The sequence below is a fragment of the Archocentrus centrarchus genome, chromosome 24 (assembly GCF_007364275.1).
Source record: "Archocentrus centrarchus isolate MPI-CPG fArcCen1 chromosome 24, fArcCen1, whole genome shotgun sequence".
NCBI lineage: Eukaryota > Metazoa > Chordata > Actinopteri > Cichliformes > Cichlidae > Archocentrus > Archocentrus centrarchus.
Genome location: NC_044369.1, coordinates 23,657,145 through 23,676,341, shown reverse-complemented (window position 1 = coordinate 23,676,341; position 19,197 = coordinate 23,657,145). Strand labels below are relative to the sequence as shown.

General features: G+C 40.3%; 2 protein-coding genes across 3 annotated transcripts; both read left to right on the top strand.

Moving 5' to 3' along the window:
* Positions 1–947: 947 nt before the first annotated feature.
* On the top strand, positions 948–7,903 carry LOC115773979 (cholesterol 24-hydroxylase-like). Of its 2 annotated transcripts, XM_030720965.1 has the most exons (15): positions 949–1,490; positions 1,562–1,639; positions 1,735–1,816; positions 2,006–2,079; positions 2,568–2,654; positions 2,811–2,949; positions 3,165–3,275; positions 3,367–3,529; positions 5,349–5,414; positions 5,918–5,990; positions 6,074–6,158; positions 6,318–6,428; positions 6,603–6,691; positions 6,821–6,887; positions 6,979–7,903. In XM_030720965.1, the coding sequence occupies exons 1-15, from the start codon at positions 1,342–1,344 to the stop codon at positions 7,117–7,119; spliced, it is 1,515 nt and encodes a 504-aa protein (XP_030576825.1). In that variant the 5' UTR covers positions 949–1,341; the 3' UTR covers positions 7,120–7,903. The 2 variants fall into 2 exon arrangements, 1 of the variants encoding a protein (XP_030576825.1); XR_004019153.1 differs by lacking the exon at positions 6,979–7,903 and having other exon boundaries at positions 948–1,490; positions 6,559–6,691; positions 6,821–6,877.
* Positions 7,904–8,793: 890 nt separating this feature from the next.
* LOC115773978 (cholesterol 24-hydroxylase-like) lies at positions 8,794–16,627 on the top strand. The gene is made up of 16 exons (XM_030720963.1): positions 8,794–8,929; positions 9,037–9,248; positions 9,320–9,397; positions 9,561–9,642; positions 10,356–10,429; positions 10,767–10,853; positions 11,002–11,140; positions 12,153–12,263; positions 12,355–12,517; positions 13,368–13,433; positions 14,009–14,081; positions 14,288–14,372; positions 14,470–14,580; positions 14,715–14,803; positions 14,915–14,981; positions 15,072–16,627. Exons 2-16 carry the CDS (start codon positions 9,100–9,102, stop codon positions 15,219–15,221), a joined length of 1,524 nt encoding a protein of 507 aa, XP_030576823.1. The 5' UTR covers positions 8,794–8,929; positions 9,037–9,099; the 3' UTR covers positions 15,222–16,627.
* The last annotated feature ends 2,570 nt before the right edge of the window (positions 16,628–19,197 follow it).

Sequence of the window (19,197 nt, the reverse complement as noted above, 5' to 3'; positions counted from 1 at the left end):
TCTGCTCCCTGGTTGTGTGTCTGTCTCTTTTCTATTTCTCTCCCTGTGGGATGTCTGCCCTCACTTAATGTATGCTAGAATAACGTGAATTAATAAAAAGGTTTTCCCAAAGAAAATCATATTAATCCTTCAGAATAAGAGATTGTTTCTGTCCAGGGAGTGCTTTTAATTTGAAACAATTCCAGGAAGTGTTGAGTTTGTATAACCAGCATAATGCAGTAAGTTTAACAGCTGAGAGGATCTGAAGTTGTGGTGAATGACTGACGGATTATTATAACATAAGTGGTTCGTTGTCAAATAGAAGGAAGTTGAAGGCTTTCTGACTCTGATTTGTTTTTTATGAGTATGAGTCTGGAACAAAGATTGATAAAGAAGATGTTTATGTTGATCAATCAGTGTTTTACATGTTTTGGGTTGACATTTATTTATTAATTATAACAAAGCAGTTGCCGACAGCTTTTAAGATGGAATGTTTTCTTGCATCCGACTTGCAAAAGTTGACGTGAATCACTGAACATTTAAAGACAGTCACTCTTTTTTTTTTTTTTTTTTTTTGCGCACCAGTGCAAAACCCTCTGCTGGCCTGATGTTCAGCTAAGTCCTGCTCCGTTTCAACAACTTAGTCTCTCCACCACAAAATATCTGAAAGGCAAACGCCTGCAAACGCACATGTAATGAGTCCAGCCGCAAAAATGCGTGTCCACGCCTTTCAGTCGTAAATCCCCGCAGCATCTCTTTAACGCCAGGAGAGGGTTTTGGGCTGATGCTGAAAGTTAGTAAATCTGACCCTAAATATCAGTTTGACAGCTTTGACCATTCAGGGTCTCTGTAGACTCTCTTGCTTGAAGCACGCTTTAGGGACGGTTAAATTTCAGCCCGACTAGACTAAATGTATAAATATCCTATTTGCTCACTTTTGGAGAGAAAAATAAGTTTTTTTAGTTCAATTTAATCAGTGGTTTCTGTTTTCTAACTGGACACATTGTATCGCCTAAGTTTAACTGACTTTCAAGTGTTGCTTTATTCTTCTTGGCAAACGACTCTCTTGTTTATCTCACTCTGGACTATCGATGCTTTGTGCTGCTCCTTTGTTTTACCACAGCGGATGGATCTGCGTGTTTCATTTGGCACAGATTTTTCGTCGGATGCCCCAGTTCTTGACGCAGCACTCCCATTTATCTAGCCTTGGTCGCTGGGAGAACAGCAGCTTGTTATTCTCTGAGGCGTGCTTGTCTCCTCCCGGACTTGAACCGGGGATCTGTCTCGGTGTTATCCCCCGTGGACTGCGTAACACAAAGGTCAACCCTCTCTAACGCAGACGTCTACGGGACATTTTTCAGGATGACAGTTTTCAGCCTACTTTTGACTTTGGCAACTCCAGCGCTCACTTTTCTGTTCTTCCTGCTGATCACTGCGTTTCTTGGATACTGCTTGTTTGTTAAACACATTCATATGAAATATGACCACATACCGGGACCACCGAGAGACAAGTAAGTAAAGCGGTGGGCTGGAACAACTCTGTTTACATTACCCGAGACTGACCTGCTGTTTTTCTCCCCAGTTTCCTCCTCGGACACTCACCATCGTTTTTGAGAATAATGAAAAATGGCGGAAATGTCCACGACAAACTTTTGGAGTGGTAAGTTAAGCGCAAACGACGTTTTTGTGCAGTTGAAATATAGCAATGTGATTAATAATGGTTAAGACACATCATTTAAACGATATTATTTACAGGGCTGAGCGGTATGGGCCTGTGTACAGGATAAATGTTCTTCATTACGCTGCAGTGTGTATATCCTGCCCAGAGGCAACGAAGGTAAACTGTAACAGCAAAAAATAAAATAAAATAGTGTCAAAGTGCACTCATGGATGTGCTTGCCACAAATCCTGCAGTTAACTTCAATATGTGACCCGGTGACCTTTTGGTATTAATAAGCATAGCAATAATATTCACATTAAATCCCCTTTCTGTCAATCTTTTCTGTGTTTTTATTTCTGGGTTCAGGAAGTCCTGATGTCCCCAAAGTACCCCAAAGATAAACTTGTTTACCAGAAACTCTCCAACCTGTTTGGTCAAAGGTAAGACTGCCTTATCAGATGGCCTCCGTAGTGATGCAGCAATTCTAAAAGTCGATGCTGCTTCAGATACATTTTAGCTTGTTTATTTAGTTTTTGATATTATTTAAGCACCCCACCCTTTATAATGAAACTAAGGTGTCATTAAAAATAAAAAGCTGTTTTAAAGTGATTCAGCTCTTTAATACAATCTTTTAACTTTAGCTAGTGCAATATTGATGTGACACAACATCAAGAGAGCTGATATCAACACATACCACTGTGTAATTTTTATTTATTTACCAGTATGTAGAGGTGGAAGTGGGATTCTTTATACTGTCAGTTGTTCAATTCCTGTACTGAGATTAAGACACATAGGCATAATAGACTGCACCACTAAATTGTATTGTCAGCTTAACACAGTCAAAATCAAGTTTGTTTTACAATGTTAAACCATTTACAACCTTAGTTTGCAATTTTCTGAGTAATTTTCTCAACTGTCTTCTCTGAAGGCTCTTAGGCAATGGCCTGGTAACAGCACGGGATCATGAACAGTGGCACAAACAGCGCCGCATCATGGACCCCGCATTCAGCAGCGTGTGAGTTACACAGTTATCACACAAAGACACAATAGACTGTTTGCTTCAACGATTATCTTTTTTTTCCAGCATTATTCCTTTAATGCATTTCTGTGAGGTTTTGTTGGTATGTCCTGGATGTGCTGTTCCTCCATCTGAAGCTATCATTACTTCCAGGTATCTGAGAGGTCTAATGGGAACCTTCAATGAGAGGGCAGAGAAACTGATGGATAAACTCGCAGATGTTGCTGAGAGTAAAACAGAAGCTAATATGCTCCACCTGGTCAACCGTGTCACCCTGGATGTTATCACTAAGGTATTATATTACAGTCAGTTTTACAGCTTCCAATAGTGGCCTTTATCGAAGAGATATTTCCTTATCTCCAATCTCATTGTATATTCTGTATAATGACAATAAATGCATTCTATTCTATTCTATTGAGGAAAGTGCTTCACTTATTACAAAGGCTCTAATCATGTTTTAAGCATGAGTGCATATCTGTTTATGCTTTTTTCCTTGATCCATTTCAGGTTGCCTTTGGGGTGGACCTGGACCTCCTGAAGAATACTTCACATTTCCCTAAAGCCATTGAGACATGTATGAAAGGGTTGGCTTACCACATCAGAGACAATTTTTTTGAGGTATTACCTAATTGTTTGCTTATATGGAGTATGTACAGCACAAGCCTTGTCAACAGTGTGACATGCTAAATTCTTCAATCTGCAATTCCAGTTCAATCCCAAGAACAGAGCATTTATTAATGAGGTGAGGGAAGCGTGCCGCCTGCTGCGCACAACTGGAGCTCAGTGGATCCACGAGAGAAAGACCGCCATTCAAAATGGTGACGAGGTCCCCAAGGACATCCTGACACAGATCATCAAATCTGCCAGCCAAGGTTGTGGTCACCAAATTTCACACTTGACTGGACTGAATAAGAGCAATATTATAGAACCTTTGTGATGGGATGGAGTGTAGATTTTAAATGGCTGTGAATAGTACACCAAAGAGTGAACAAATTGTGAATGGGGCATTGTGAAGCCACATTGTTTACACACAGGACCAACTGATGGCACTAAGTACACCAGTGATACTGAATGCAATGACAGCTTTTATCTTTGAGGCAGAGCTGGAGCTAAGTGGCAATCTAAGAGGAGGAGGGCTAAACCATTCATTCCAGCTACCATCATGAGGAATTTGAGGCCTTTAGGCAATAAGGTGGATGAGCTTGATGTGCTAATTAAGATCCAGAGTGATATCATGAGTGTAGCATGATGTACTTCACAGAACTCACACTTCCTGGACCACAGTGTGACAGTACCTGCCTTCAGAATTTGTCAGGGCAGATGGAGAAGGTAGAGCGGAGTTGCACTGTTTGTGAATGAAAAGTGATGCAATCCTGGAGACGTTGCTGTGAAGGGACATTTCTGTTGCCCAGATCTTGAAGTGATAGCTGCTGGCTTGCATCCATGTGACTTGCTGAGGAAAGTCTTACCTGTTACTGTTGATTACAATTAACCATCTGCTGATACAAAGGTAGCATCATGACTCATTCCACTGAAGCAAGCCTGGTCACCCAGCATTTTAATGCTTTTATGGTTAATACTGATGATTTTAATCAGTACACACAAGCAAGGCTGCAGCCCACAAGGTCCTGAGGACCTGTGTTAACCAGCTGTCTGTGATCATGGATTACAAATACAAGTTGAGTTTGAAGCAGGACATATTAGTGCTGTGAATAAAACATCCTGTCTGGTTCCTGTACCAAAGAAGTTGACACCATCTGAACTAAACAAGGACCAACCAGCTGTCCTCACGTCACATGATGGAGGTGCTGGACAGACTGGTCCTGGCCCAACCAAAACCGCAGGTGAAAACATCTCTGCAGTTTCCATACTGACCAAATCTCCACAAGGGTCTACTCTCCATTACTGCTTACCTCGTACATCTCAGACTTTCGGTACAACTCCAGCTCATACCACCTACAGAAATGCTCTGACGAGTGGCTGGATGTACTGTATAAGTGACTGGCAAGAGGAGGAGGGCAATGCTACAGTAGATAATTTTGTGGAGCGTTCTGGGAGAAATCATCTGCTTCTGAATGTAAATAAGACCAGAGAGATGGTGAGTGACTTCAGACAGAACAGGATGCTGATGTGGTGGAGGGCATCCACATCAGCAACAGGTTGAATTGGAAGACCAACACACAGGCTGTAAACATGAAGGGGATGAGCAGGTGCTGTTTCCCTAAGTAAACTGAAATCCTCCAATATTTGAATTAAATGTAGGAGTTTTTCTATGATTTATTTGTGGCAAGTGTATTGTATTTTGCTATGGACTGCTGAAAGTAGCAGCATTGGAGCTGGGTTAGGAAGGCTGGCTCTGTGACTGGCTCCAAACTGGACACTTTTAAAGCTGTGGTGAAGAGGAGGTCACTGAACCAGCTGTTATCTATTATGCATTATCCTGACCAACCTCTGCACTACTTACCGAACAGGCAAAATAATTTCCCAAATATGCAACAAAGTATTTATTATCCTTTTATCTTTGTGTCATTAACCATGGAGGTTTGTGTTACTAGCTGTTCATGAACAGATGCAGAATACAATAAAGATAAATGACTGATGAGGGCTTTAACATACAACACACCTTAACATGTGGCTTATAGAGACAGAAGTCAAATATTAGTTTATATGTGAATTTTCTTATTATTTCAGAGGAAAGTACAACTGAAGAAGATGAGGAATTTATGCTGGACAATTTTGTGACATTCTTTGTTGCAGGTGAGTCTCTTTTATTTCATCTTTAATGTTTGAAATGCTGCCCTATGACAGACCTCTCTCTGTCCTCCCTCCACTGACAGCTTAGATCGGCTCCAGCACCCTGTGACACTGAATTGGATAAGCTGTTAACAAAATAGACGGTAGATGGATGGATATGTGAAACACTTTCCTGATGAACCTTCATGGCTACTTTGAATTTTTATTTAATACAAAATTATGTTCATTTTGTAAATGATGTTTCTGCTTAGTCTACAGAGGGACTGTGTTGCTGGTATATGAGTGTGCAGTTTCACTGTCACACTTTGACTGTGACATCTGGTTTTAAAAAATCTAAGCAGTGGAGAAAATGCTTAACAGGACCATCTTTTATCTACAGTCTATGCTGTGGCAGCATTTGTTGAGTTTTTCATGGCCCACTTTTTTGTTGTAGAAATAAAGAATACACGTGTGTTTATTTTAAGGTGGTATTCTAACTCAGTTTTGCCAAATTTGTGCTATTTTAGGCCAAGAGACAACAGCCAATCAGCTGGCATTTTGCATCATGGAGCTCGGAAGAAATCCTGACATACTGGAGAAGTAAGAAGTCAAAGTGTAGCGCACAACAATTTCCATTATAGCGAGTGAACTTTGGTTTCTTATGGGGTATTCTTATTTCTCAGGGCGAAGAAAGAGGTGGACGATGTCATTGGGATGAAACGCGAAATAAGCTATGATGACCTGGGGAAGTTAGTCTACCTGTCACAGGTACACGTTGTGACTATTTGAAAATAGTGGTACTCTTTTCACCTGATTTATAAGCTCATGCTTAATCACGCATCTAACATTAACTTACTGAACCAGGATCATATACTTATTTGTTTTTATGACACTAGATATGCAGTGTACAACAAAATCTTCCCTCAGATTTTAACAGAGACTCTGAGACTTTACCCCATAACTCCAGGCACATCTCGTGATATTGCTGAAGACATGGTTATTGATGGGATCAACATACCTGGGGGCTTCATTGCTACAGTGAGTCATGTATTTTTGTAATATGTCTCCAGCGCCAAAGCAGAAAGTAAGACTGTTTAATGCATATATAAAAATCACTGGCATCAATGAGTTAAACACAACCAAACATGACTTTACCTTTTAAAAACAGGTACCTACAATCAAGATAAATAAATAAACTATTCTAATATTCAGTTCAGCTCCTATGTGTGTGGGAGACTGGACAAATTCTTCAAGGATCCACTGACATTTGATCCAGACAGATTTCACCCAGATGCTCCCAAGTAAGTAGCACAATATTTCACCATGTTGACATGTTTCGCATTCAGTCTAATGTTTGTCCATTATTATCTCAGATAAAATGAGAAATATTGTGTGCAGTAACTGAGGCTGCCTCTTATCTGTTCAACAAGGCCTTATTACTGCTACTACCCTTTTGGCCTCGGTCCTCGCTCGTGCCTGGGAAAAAACTTTGCTCAGGTGAGAATGGCACCATAGGTCAACGTGAAGATCCACTCACCTATAAACACACTGACTGAACTCTGTGGGTGCTGCTGCTGTGTTCTTTCAGATGGAGGCTAAAGTGGTGATGGCCAAACTGCTGCAGAGGTTTGATTTCACTCTTGTCCCGGGGCAGACCTTTGACATCCTGGATACTGGCATGCTCAGACCAAAGAGTGGAGTTATTTGCTCTATCAGTCAAAGGGAATAAGAAGAATAAATGGCCGTAAAGTACCATTACATTAGAAGAAGTCACAGTAGTCTGTAGAAATTGTGTCTAATACTGTGGCCTTTTAAAAAAAGAAAACTTTGTAATGAAAACAGTAGCAGGTATGAATGAATTGTATAGTATATTCATATGAAATTAAAGTAATAATTATTACTTCTTCATTACAATAATGACTGTAAAGCTAGTTTCAGCTCCCCCTTATTCACAAGGGGTTGCCACAGCTGGTATCTGCATATTTGATTTGTCGGTTTTTATTCCGGATGCCCTTGTTGGCCCACAGCGTACCGATGGAAACTGTGCTTCTGTTGGCCGAAGACAAAGGAAGAGGAACAGAGGAAGGTGCGGCAGGGCTGTGGACGTGAGAGTAGGGACTTTAAATGTAACCGGTGGGCCTGTTGTGGGATGATACTAGGAGGATATTAGGGATAGGGTGAGATGGAGGCAGATGATCCACTGTGGCAAACCCTAAAGGGAGGAGCTGAAAGAACAAGAAGAAGGATTAATGTCTCTTCCTGTGATCTGTGCTTGTTAGGCAAATGTGTAAACCACTACACTACAGAACCACATGTTACAATATTGACTATATAGAAACATTTTTGAGGGGTGCTGGATACAAATTTGTTACTTTTACGCATATTTGTGATATATAGTTTATATATAGTTGCTTTTTTTCACAGTGACTGAGTCATAGAAAATTTTAGTGCCTGTAATGCAAATTTAAAAACATTTTATGTAAACAAAAATAAATTGAAAATATAATGTCTGACAATCTGATTTTATTTCTGTTTGTTTATCCAACTCGCTGTGTTAATGCCATTACCGACCCCATGCGTACACATGGGGGCGCTCAGATCATTTAAAGCGCCTGTTAGAAGTACAACTTTCAGAAAATGAACACACTCAAGCTCTCACTCGTTGAAACATAATTTGTTTTCATATTTTGTAATCACCAAGTTTATTCCTGTATCTGGAGATAAGGAGAAAGCAACGGTCTGTTTCCTCCACCCGTTTGGGGTGTTGTCTTTTTGCCTCTCCAGTAAACCTGTTGTCACATTTATTTGCACCACAGCAGGTGACATGGAGTCCGAATCAGAGGTGTAGTGCTATTTGTTGAAGTACCAGTGTATACTTATTGCTATTACTTAGTTATCCTTTATAAATAGATCATAAATGTCTATTATCATTAGAATTATTCATAGACATATTCATTAGACTTTCATTAGACTTAGACCACTCCCTGAATGTGTCTGTCTCTTTTCTATCCTCCTGTGCTCTCTCTCTCTCACACACACACTTATTATATGCTAGAATAATGTGAATTATTTAACGACTGTCAGTGGATAAAATCTCAGAACACAGACATACGTTTGCAGTTCCTGCGGCCTTGTTGTGGTCAATGAGATTTTTTTTTAACCCGGATAAATAACGGATATATATAAAACTCACTTTGCCAAAAGCAGATTGCAGCTCTTCTGCTTTGTGATAGGAATGTTATTTCAGTTTAAATACTGGCAGTCTTTGTGGTTGCTGTTGTTGTTGTATAGAAAATGCAGCTGTCGTGTTAAAGCAGGTACCCCTGGTAGAAAATGTATCCACATCCTCGAGAGCGCGCAGAGGAGGAGGAGGAGGAGGAGCCTGCCTTGCTTCCTTGTTTCCTTGCAGTGACAAAAACAGTGGTCTAGGAAAATCCGCTGCGCAGTGATCTGTGGGCACCCGCTGCAAAACCACTCCTTCTGCGGGTCTTGTAGTTGCCTCTCCGGTGAACGCGTGGGCCACTTTAATTTGCACCAAAGTAGGTGAAACCGATTCACGGTGGTTTCTGCTTCCTAACTGGACAGATTGATATCCCTGAAGTTTAATTGACTTTGTGTTAAACTGATGATAGAGTGTCGCATTAAGTTTTTCCCAGGGCTACCTGACATAAAGGTCATCCAACTGTGACGCAAACGTCTGTGGGACACGATGGCAGTTTTCAGCGTACTTCTGAGTTTGGCTGCTCCGGCTCTGATGTTTCTGCTCCTTCTGCTGATCATTGCGTTTCTCGGCTACTGTTTATACATTAAATACATTCATATGAAGTATGACCACATACCCGGGCCGCCTAGAGACAGGTAAGTGAAGCAGTCCTTTAAAGCAGGTGTGCGGACGTTACCTGAGAATGACGTACAGTTTGTCTCCCCAGTTTTTTCTTCGGACAGTCGCCAACACTTGTGAAGATGATGGAAAATGACGGAAATGTACATGAAAAATTTCTGGAGTGGTGAGTTAAGCACAAACCACTTTGTGTTTTTCTCGTTTCCAGTTGCTTAGTAATTCTTGCCTATATAACAAATACACTGCAGTACTTACTGTGTACTCTTTGCAATACCAACCGTATTAACAATGGCGTTATCAACATCATGTCATTATCATGTCACTTGCAGGGCCGAGAAGTATGGACCTGTCTACAGGTTAAATGTGCTTCACTATGTTGCAGTGTGTACGTACTGTCCAGAAACCACCAAGGTAAACTCCTGTTTCATTATTGTGATTTCTCTGCTGTTTTTTGTGGCTACTGTTAGGGATTATGTTTTACTCAATGAATAAAGGACAAATGTTTAACGGTAAACTCTAGTAAATTAATTAATAAACAGTGGATCAACCAAATAAGAAACAATTAAATAATACATTAGAAAGAGAGCAACAGATCAGAAAGTACTAGACTAACTTCTCTGTCTCAGTGCATCTTATCTTGAGGATCGGATTGCTCTATGACAAATTAAAACATCAGGAGAGAAGATGTATTGGCTCCACTGCTGATGAGAGAAATCTGGGTCATGAGAAACCAGCTTGAACAAAACTGAATGACGAAGGCCAACTCGTAGCGCCCAGAGATTGTATATGTTTGGATAAGAGGCAGTATAAAGATGTTATGGTTAGTCAGGAACACGGGCTCGGAGAGAGAGAGAGAGTGCACACTCTTACTCTGAGTCCCCACATGGCCATGTGTGAAGTCTTCTGATTCTTTAATATGTTAAATGTCTTACTTTTTAAATTAAAGTGTTTCAGGTGTCTTCCTTCATAAACAACCTGTTTACCTGTCACTACAGTGCAGTAGACCTGCTGGGTGTGAAAGTTCGCCCATGAAAACACTTGGCAGAAGTCCCTGCTGATAAACAGTACCAGTCACTGCCATGTTTGGGACCTGATGATTCACATTTAAACTCCTCCTCTCTCAGGAAATCCTGATGTCACCAAAGTACCCCAAAGAGAAATTAGCCTACGAGAAACTTTTCAACCTGTTTGGTCAGAGGTAATTGATCAGAATGTCTGAGTTGCTCAAGTGTACAGTTTTGATTAAGAAGTGGATTAGAGAGAATCTATTAGAGAGAATCCAAAATTACCATGACTTTAATGCCCATGTATGGGTGGAAAGGATGTCTCCATCAGTACTGTTCATACTGAATACAAGTCAACAGTAATGTACCATGTTGTAAAGCTGTCCTTGCATCAGTTTAACAATAAAAATAACAAACCATGCTTTGTGATAGCATAATATGTTGAACTCCTGATCTGAGTGAAAATTCTTTGGTTTGCAATCATATCTTTGCTTTTTTGAAAGCATTCTCTCAACTGTTTTTGGTTTAAAGGTTTTTTGGCAATGGTCTGATAACAGCACGTGATCATGAGCAGTGGTACAAACAGCGCCGTATCATGGACCCTGCCTTCAGCAGCCTGTGAGTTAAACAGAACAAAATGACAGAATGACGTGTCTGCTCAGCCACCCGTTTATGTCCCATATTTACACTCATAGTGGATAAAAATCAGTGTTGTTGTTTGTTGTTTATGTGCTGTTCCTTCATCTCAAACTTGTGTTACTTCCAGGTATCTGAGAGGTCTAATGGGAACCTTCAATGAGAGGGCAGAGAAACTGATGGATAAACTCGCAGAGGTTGCTGAGAGTAAAACAGAAGCTAATATGCTCCACCTGGTCAACTGTGTTACCCTGGATGTTATTAGTAAGGTATTATAGTACAGTAAGTTTAAGACAGAGAGAGGGGGGACAACATCCTGCAACAGGCCACAGGTTGGACCCTGGCTGGCTGCACCTTGGCCATGCATCATATGTAATCACCTGCTCACCCAATAAGCCACCCTGGCACTGTAACTACTTCCTGGTCAATCATTGAGTCCACGCTTCATACTGATGTTAATGAAGTTCATTTATTCTTCATTATGAACTCATCTTTAGAGAACACCGTGAAAACTGAAATGAAATTAAAAATTTCAATGAATCTTTTTATAACAGACAGATAATTTCCACATATTCAATATACTGTTCAAAACAATAGCCATGTATAAGAATTCAAGTTGTAAACAAACACTGTTAGCTTAACAAGCAATTATGAAGGTCTAACTCTTGTTGTGAATAATGGCAACAGGATATATCAGACAGTAAACAACTATCAACCCATCACAGCTGGGATAGGCTCCAGCCCCCCCGCGACCCTTAACAGGATGTGCGGAAGCGAATGGATGGATGGATGGATGGTAAACAACTATCATTCTATGAGGAGTATGTGCTAATGCACCAACAGCCTTGTGCAGACTAGGTAGCTCATACTCAATAACATGCAACATACAATCGTGCAAATCAGTGTTTCACACCACAACTCCGAACATGTGTCATCAAAGTAAATAAAGTACATCGTTTTACCGTGTGCACCCTTGACCAGTTGTAGAATGGCAATCTTTCTCTCTCTTACTCTTTTCTCTCTCTTGCTTGTGTCTCTCCAATCCGTATTTCCGCGCTCTGAGCTGTTGTGAACCTGACGGACCACTACTTCCAGTTTAACGATGTCAAAATAAAAGAACGATAAATAACATGATCCATTCAAAATACAAGCTTATGGTATTATTTACAGGCACTCCATCAAGATGTTCTTAACTCTGTAGAAGGCACAAGCTGGAAAGGTTCTAATCATGTTTTAGGTGTGAGTTCATGTCTGTGCATGTTTGTCCTTGATACATTTCAGGTCGCCTTTGGGGTGGACTTGGACCTCCTGAATAATAGCTCACCTTTCCCTAAAGCCATTGAGACATGTCTGAGAGGAATGGTTTACTATGTCAGAGACATGTTTTTTGAGGTATTACTTCACTGTTTGTTAATACGTAGTATGTCTGTCATGAACTTTGTTAACAATATGACATATTAAACCCCTGAGTCTGCCTTTCCAGTTCAAACCCAAGAACAGAGCATATGTTAATAAGGTGAGGGAAGCGGCCCGTCTGCTGCGCACAACTGGAGCGAAGTGGATCAGTGAGAGAAAGACCGCCATACAAAACGGTGACGAGGTCCCCAAAGACATCCTGACACAGATCATCAAATCTGCCAGCCAAGGTTGTGGTCACCAAATTTCACATTTAGGTGCCGTTTACACGAGACCGTTTTCATTTTGAAACGGTGTCGTTTTGATGCGTTTCGGCCTTGCGTTTACACGACAACGGTGTCGTTTTGATGCGTTTCGGCCTTCTGTTTACACGACAACAGAGTGAAAACGATGTGTTTCAGAAACGGGGTCCAGAGTGGAGCGTTTCAGAAACGCACCGGCTTGCGTTTTCGTGTAAACACTTGAAACCGGGGTGATTTGAAAACGCTCGACTCGCACATGCGCACTATGGTTGCGACGGCCAGTTTTTCGCGCACGCGCAAACTGATAAACAGTACTCGCGGATTCACGAGTGCTTCTTATGCTTTTCCTGTGTTTTGACCGTTTTGTAATTCAGCGTTGTGTGCAGCAGCGATCCAACCTCATCATCGGTCCACACAAAACCTCTCACATTGGCCGTTTTGTAAGTAATGAACAATTTGCCGCACTACCTACTGTGTCACTCCACGCATGCGCGTCTTGCATATACAAACTTTGCAAAGAGAAAACCAACGCTAACTTGTGGCCTGGCATGGGAACTACATCGTTTTCATCGTTTCACATGTCCTCGTATAAACGCGGATCGTTTCTGAAACGCCATCGTGTAAACGAAAGGCTGAAACGCATCAAAACGACACCGTTTCCAGTGAAAACGGCTTCGTGTAAATGGCACCTTAATTAGACTCGATAAGAGCAGCATTATAGTGTCTTTCTGATTCAAAGTGATAAACAAGACAAAAAAATGTGACACAGTTGCGAATAATGACAAAAGACAGAAAAAGTGAAATATGAATGTATATGTCCATTTTCTTATCATTTCAGAGGAAAGCATGACTGAAGAAGACGAGGAATTTATGTTGGACAATTTTGTGACATTCTTCATTGCAGGTGAGTCGCTCTTGTTTCAGCTTTGTGTGTGAAATGCTCAAAAAAGGAGGCTGTGCTGCTCTGTAGCACAAGATGAAGTTCACTGCATTAAAGGGTCGAGTTAATTTTCACATTTACACGATATGCTCACTAGTGTCAGTGTGAATTTGTAACTTGCTGCTATTTGGTGGAGTTTAACGTTAATTGCAAAGCACGCTGACCTAATATAGAGACATAACGATGCAGAATACAACATTTAAGTGAGAGCTGTGCATTGTTTGATATATGCAGAGTGCTCATAAATCAAAGGTATAAAAACATATCCATTACTCTTTTCAGTCTTTGCATTTGTGACAGTACAATGATATTTGTAAATGTAATTGCACGTTAATTACTAACTGATCTCAAAAGCAAAGTCTAAAGAAAAAATAGCCATCAGGGAACAAATACTTATTACCCGTTTGATTCTAAGTTAACTTGGCTTTTTAAGACTCACAATTGTAGTGTAGAAATTAAAAATACAGACTCTTGAGTGAGAGTTGTGCATTGTTGATGTCGGTTTCTGATGCAGCACTGACAAATTGGTAATTTGTTAGGGCAAGAAACAACAGCTAATAAACTGGGTTTTTGCATCATGGAGCTTGGAAGACATCCTGAAATCCTGGAGAAGTAAGAAAGCATACAGAACTCAACAATTTAGATGATTTTATTTACGTTTTATTTGCAATTTTCTATATTTTTGCATGACTGTAACCTGAAATATCATCTTATTGAACCCAGGACATGTGTAAATGCAGGTGCATTATTCTCAATAAACAGAAAAAAATCAAATATCTTTTCATCTGTTTGATTGGCTTCCCTTTATCTACTGACAGAGCAAGGAAAGAGGTGGATGATGTCATTGGGATGAAACGTGACATAAGCTATGACGACTTAGGAGAACTGGTCTACCTGTCGCAGGTACATGCAATAAATTAGCAAAAATAATTAAACTTTACTCTTTTTACTTTAAGTTAGTGACCCAAAGTGTTCACCTCACATCATAATCTCCCCCCAGGTGCTGAAAGAGACTCTGAGAATTTACCCCACAGCTCCGGGCACAGCTCGCGATGTAGCTGAAGACATGGTCATTGATGGGATCCACATACCTGGGGGGTTCAGTGCTGTTGTGAGTCATTTGGTTTTTAATATGTTTCAAGCTCCAAGACAGAAAGTGAGTTTTAGTTTTATGTGTAAACAAAAAATTGGCACAAAATGGTTAAAATGGATTAAATATGTGAAATCTGTTCTTTGATTATTCAGTTCAGCTCCTATGTGTGTGGGAGGCTGGACAGATTCTTCAAGGATCCACTGAAATTTGATCCAGACAGATTTCACCCAGATGCTCCCAAGTAAGTAGCACAATATTTCACCATGCTGACATGTTTTATGTGCAGCCATTCCTTATTTAAAATAAAACATTGTGTGCAGTAACTGAGGCTGCCTCTTATCTGTTCAACAAGGCCTTATTACTGCTACTACCCTTTTGCCCTCGGTCCTCGCTCGTGCCTGGGACAGAACTTTGCTCAGGTGGGTATGGCAGAATGAGTCAGCGTTCACCTATCCACTCACCTATAAATGCACTGACTAAACTCTGTGGGTGCTGCTGTGTTCTTTTAGATGGAGGCGAAAGTGGTGATGGCCAAACTGCTGCAGAGATTTGATTTCACTCTTGTCCCGGGACAGACCTTTGACATCCTGGATGCTGGCACGCTCAGACCAAAGAGTGGAGTGGTGTGCACTTTGAGCCACAGGGATCACAAAGAATAAAAGGCCTTAAATTACATAAAAAGAAGCCATAATAATAATAATAATAATAATAATAATAATAATAATAATAATAATGATAATATAGGAACAATTTGGGGAGGGGTGGGTTTAATGCCATTCATTTAATCTTTCACAAAGCCATCATGCATCTCTGTGTAGTGACTTTATTATAACCAGCGAGGTACACAACTTTTGCTGCATATAACACTAATATGTAAATGGTGAATGTGAGCATTGATTTGTTTGCTGTGCACTAATTTCTGTCTCTCAGCTCCTCAGGCAGTGTACTAATGTACACATGAGGGCACTGAGAGTTTGATGAGAAGTTTGTCTTTAATCTTAGTTTTGCCTCGTAGGTCATATCATATGCAGTGATGGCACTTTTGAGACTGATTTCTCACCGTGCATTACCAGTACAGTCATGGTTAAAAATCTGAGACAGTTCCTGGATCATGAAGTCACTGATGCTATTGAGTGATGCCTTCAAGTTTCCCAGACCTGAATGCAGCTGAGAACCTCTGGGAGCTTCTGCTTCAGTGCATCTAAATAGCACCATGTCATATGCGAGTGGTATGGTGAGCAGGGTGGACCCAAACACAGAACTCCAGAGACAAATTGAACTTAAAAGGTGACTTTATTTTAGATAAGTGAAGGTAAATGCAGATGAAAGGCACTGAAACAAAAACTCAAACTGAACAGATAACAGGACAAAACCACACCTTCATGAGGGGGGACGCGACAAGGAACGGAGCAAACACAGGGGCTTAAATACACACAGGAGGTAATGTTGGAAAACAAGAAACAGCTGGGGAACACAGGGCACAGGTGAACAGAATCTAACAAATTAAACAGGGGAAGCGAAACTAGACATGACACACAGGGAGCACTGGACTATCAAACTAAAACAGGACGTAAACAAAGACAAATGCAGACTTGAGCACAACATGAGGAAATAACATAGACAAGAGGCCAGTAACTAATAAACGCTGAACACTGAGACGTAGAAAGAAAAGAATACAAAACCCTAACTAAACTCAAAACCATAACAAACTGAAGACCAACATGAAAGAAACCAAATAAACAAAACATAACCAAAAGAACACAAAACACTGGGCCACAGGCCCCGGATCATGACACACCACAGATCAGATCAGAGCATCACTGAGCTCCTGGACAAAGGTTATATCTAAAATATAGAAATGAGCTGTTTTGCAGATATATTTATGACTGTGTTATTAGACCTCTCCTCTGTGTTCTGTATTAAAATCAATCACAACCTGTTTGGCCACTTAAAATAGCTTCATAGGACTATGATGTCATTTTTCTTGTAATTCCTGCTGCCTTGTTGTGCAGATTAAAAAAGAAATTTTTGATGTAAATGAGATTTTTTTTATAACAAGATATAATAAAGGATCTATAAAAGTCATTTTGCCAAAAATTGATTGCAGCTTTAATCTTGTGACAGGAATGTTCTGTCTGACTCAAAATGACTTCATATCATTCATGAGAGAAATGTTTGAGAAATGTTTGACAGATTATAGCTCAAACAGTCATTTACAACAGTTGAAATACTGGCACTGTTTTTTTTGTTTGTTTTTTGGGGGGGTTTTGGCAAATGCCAGTCCCCATCTTTGAGAGTGCCCACAGGAGGATGGGGTGGGGGGAGAACTGAACTACCAGAACTGATGAAAGCAAAATTTGAGAAAAATCAGGAGAGCGTAGTGGTCTGGGGGATCCAGCTGCAAAGCCCCTCCCCTTCCCTGGTTCTTGTTGTTGCTTCTCCAGTGAGCCCGTGAGCCACTTTAATTTGTACCAAAGTAGGTGAAATGGATTCACAGTGGTTTCTGCTTGCTAACTGGACAGATTGAAATCCCAACTGAGGGAGCAGCTGACATAAGTTATGGGGCAGCCTGTTTGGGACTCAGGCCTTTTGTCTTGTTCCTTTTGTGTCTGTTGTTGACTGAGTGGGTGTCTGATGTTGGGACTTGGTGTGAAGATGGGCCCTCATACTTGGGGTCTTTCAATATCCCAGGCACTGCTCATCACCCTGCCTGGGTTGGGGATCGGCTGGTGGTTCAGGGAGCAGGCCAGAAAAGTATGTTTCCCCCATTTTACTGAAATCAAACTTTTGAATTAGTGTGATAAATTGATTCATGACGTGATATTTAACTCACATGCTGTCCATTTGTTTATGTTCCTGTGTCTGTTTTTCATGATGTGACTGAACTATTTTAACCAACTTGTGTATGGGGGTCACAATGTCAGGAGAAAAAAAAAAAAAGATATGGGGAAAAGTCATATTTGAAATGAGAAATCCTGCTGATTTCTCTCCATTTTCAAATGTAAGTGCATCAGTCACAGTCTTTAAGAACACCGAAAATAATGAGAAAAGCTGGATAAAAAAGGTCCACAATATGAGACACCAAACAAAACATGATAGATTTTAGGACTGTGTACAGTGCAGTGGAATAAACTAAATGCACTATCCCAAAATAAACAGAATCTAGAAAATATTGTAATTTCTTTGCTATACAGTTCAGCTGGTCAGGTTTAATGGTCTTTACTGTTGTGGTATTGGTTGTGGGCCATGGCCCAGTGTCTTGAGTTCCTCTTAGTGTAGTTCTGTTTTGTGGTATTTTTGACTTGTGTTTCTTGGTGTTTCTCACTATTAAGATCCTCAGTTTGTTATAGTTAGGTGTTTTGTTTTTAGTTATTTGTATGTTATTCAGGTTTCCCTTCGTTTATGTTCCTGTGTCTGTTTTGTTCCCGTGTCTTGGTCATTCTGTGTTTAGTTTTCCTTCCCGTTGTTTCCTTGTGTGATTTTCAGATTGCCTCTGTCAGGTTTTCTTGTGTTAGGTCTGTGTGTGTTATGATTGGTCACATCCTGTTTTATTTTGATAGTCTCGTGTTCCTTGTGTTTTGTGTTTAGTTTTGCTTCCCCTTCTGGTGTTGTTGTGGTCAGCTGTCATCCCACCTGTTGTTACTCTACTCATTAGCCCTTGTGTATTTATTATCTGTGTTTGTCTTTGTCGGGTCCTAAGTCATTGTAATGTCTAGGTTGACTTCCCTGGTGTGTTTTTTGTGTTTTTGAGTTTCGGGTTTCATGTATTTAGTTTTCATGTAGCTGGTTCCAGACCAGCCTTGTCTAAATTGTAAATAAGGGTTAAGTACAAATTCAGCTCTCGCCTTGCATCCTGCTTTGAGGTCCTCCCTGCATTGCCTGCTGCAGCAACCATAACATTTACTTGACTGTCTTTTTATTTTGCTTATCAGAACAGAAAAACACCTACAGATGCAGGATGTGTTACTGGTACCATAATGTTGTCCTCTGAATACAGAACATATTTATGGATTATTGCAAAGCATAAAAGAGGAGAAGCATCTGAAAACCCCAGGTGCGTGTGTGATGTGATCTGTGCACATCAGTAAATCCTTTCTCTGCAGGGGAATTCAAATTATTTCACTAATATTTTTATACATGCACAGGAAGCATTTCAACAGATCTGTTAAGCTGAACGTACTGTAAACATTTGTGCATAAATGATCAGTATACAGTGGGTACGGAAAGTATTCAGACCCCTTTAATTTTTTAACTCTTTTTTTATTGCAACCATTTGCTAAAATCAAAAAAGTTCATTTTATTTCTGATTAATGTATACTCAGCACCCCATCTTGACAGAAAAAAAACAGAAATATAGAAAATTTTGCAAATTCATTAAAAAAAAAAACTGAAATGCCACATGGTCATAAGTATTCAGACCCTTTGCTGTGACACTGATATTTAACTCACATGCTGTCCATTTCTTCTGACCCTCCTTGAGATGGTTCTACTCCTTCATTGGAGTCCAGCTGGGTTTAATTAAACTGACTGGACTTGATTAGCAAAGGCACACACCTGTCTATATAAGACCTCACAGCTCTCAGTGCATGTCAGAGCAAATGGGAACCATGAGGTTGAAGGAGCTGCCCGAGGAGC

Bases quoted from the DNA above. Each gene is read 5' to 3' on its own strand.
- LOC115773978 (XM_030720963.1), top strand. From the start codon at position 9,100: ATGGCAGTTTTCAGCGTACTTCTGAGTTTGGCTGCTCCGGCTCTGATG. The intron at 11,141-12,152 runs GTATTATAGTAC...GATACATTTCAG, and splicing joins CCCTGGATGTTATTAGTAAG to GTCGCCTTTGGGGTGGACTT. The intron at 12,264-12,354 runs GTATTACTTCAC...CTGCCTTTCCAG, and splicing joins TCAGAGACATGTTTTTTGAG to TTCAAACCCAAGAACAGAGC.
- LOC115773979 (XM_030720965.1), top strand. From the start codon at position 1,342: ATGACAGTTTTCAGCCTACTTTTGACTTTGGCAACTCCAGCGCTCACT. The intron at 3,530-5,348 runs GTTGTGGTCACC...TTATTATTTCAG, and splicing joins CATCAAATCTGCCAGCCAAG to AGGAAAGTACAACTGAAGAA. The intron at 6,159-6,317 runs GTACACGTTGTG...ATCTTCCCTCAG, and splicing joins AGTTAGTCTACCTGTCACAG to ATTTTAACAGAGACTCTGAG.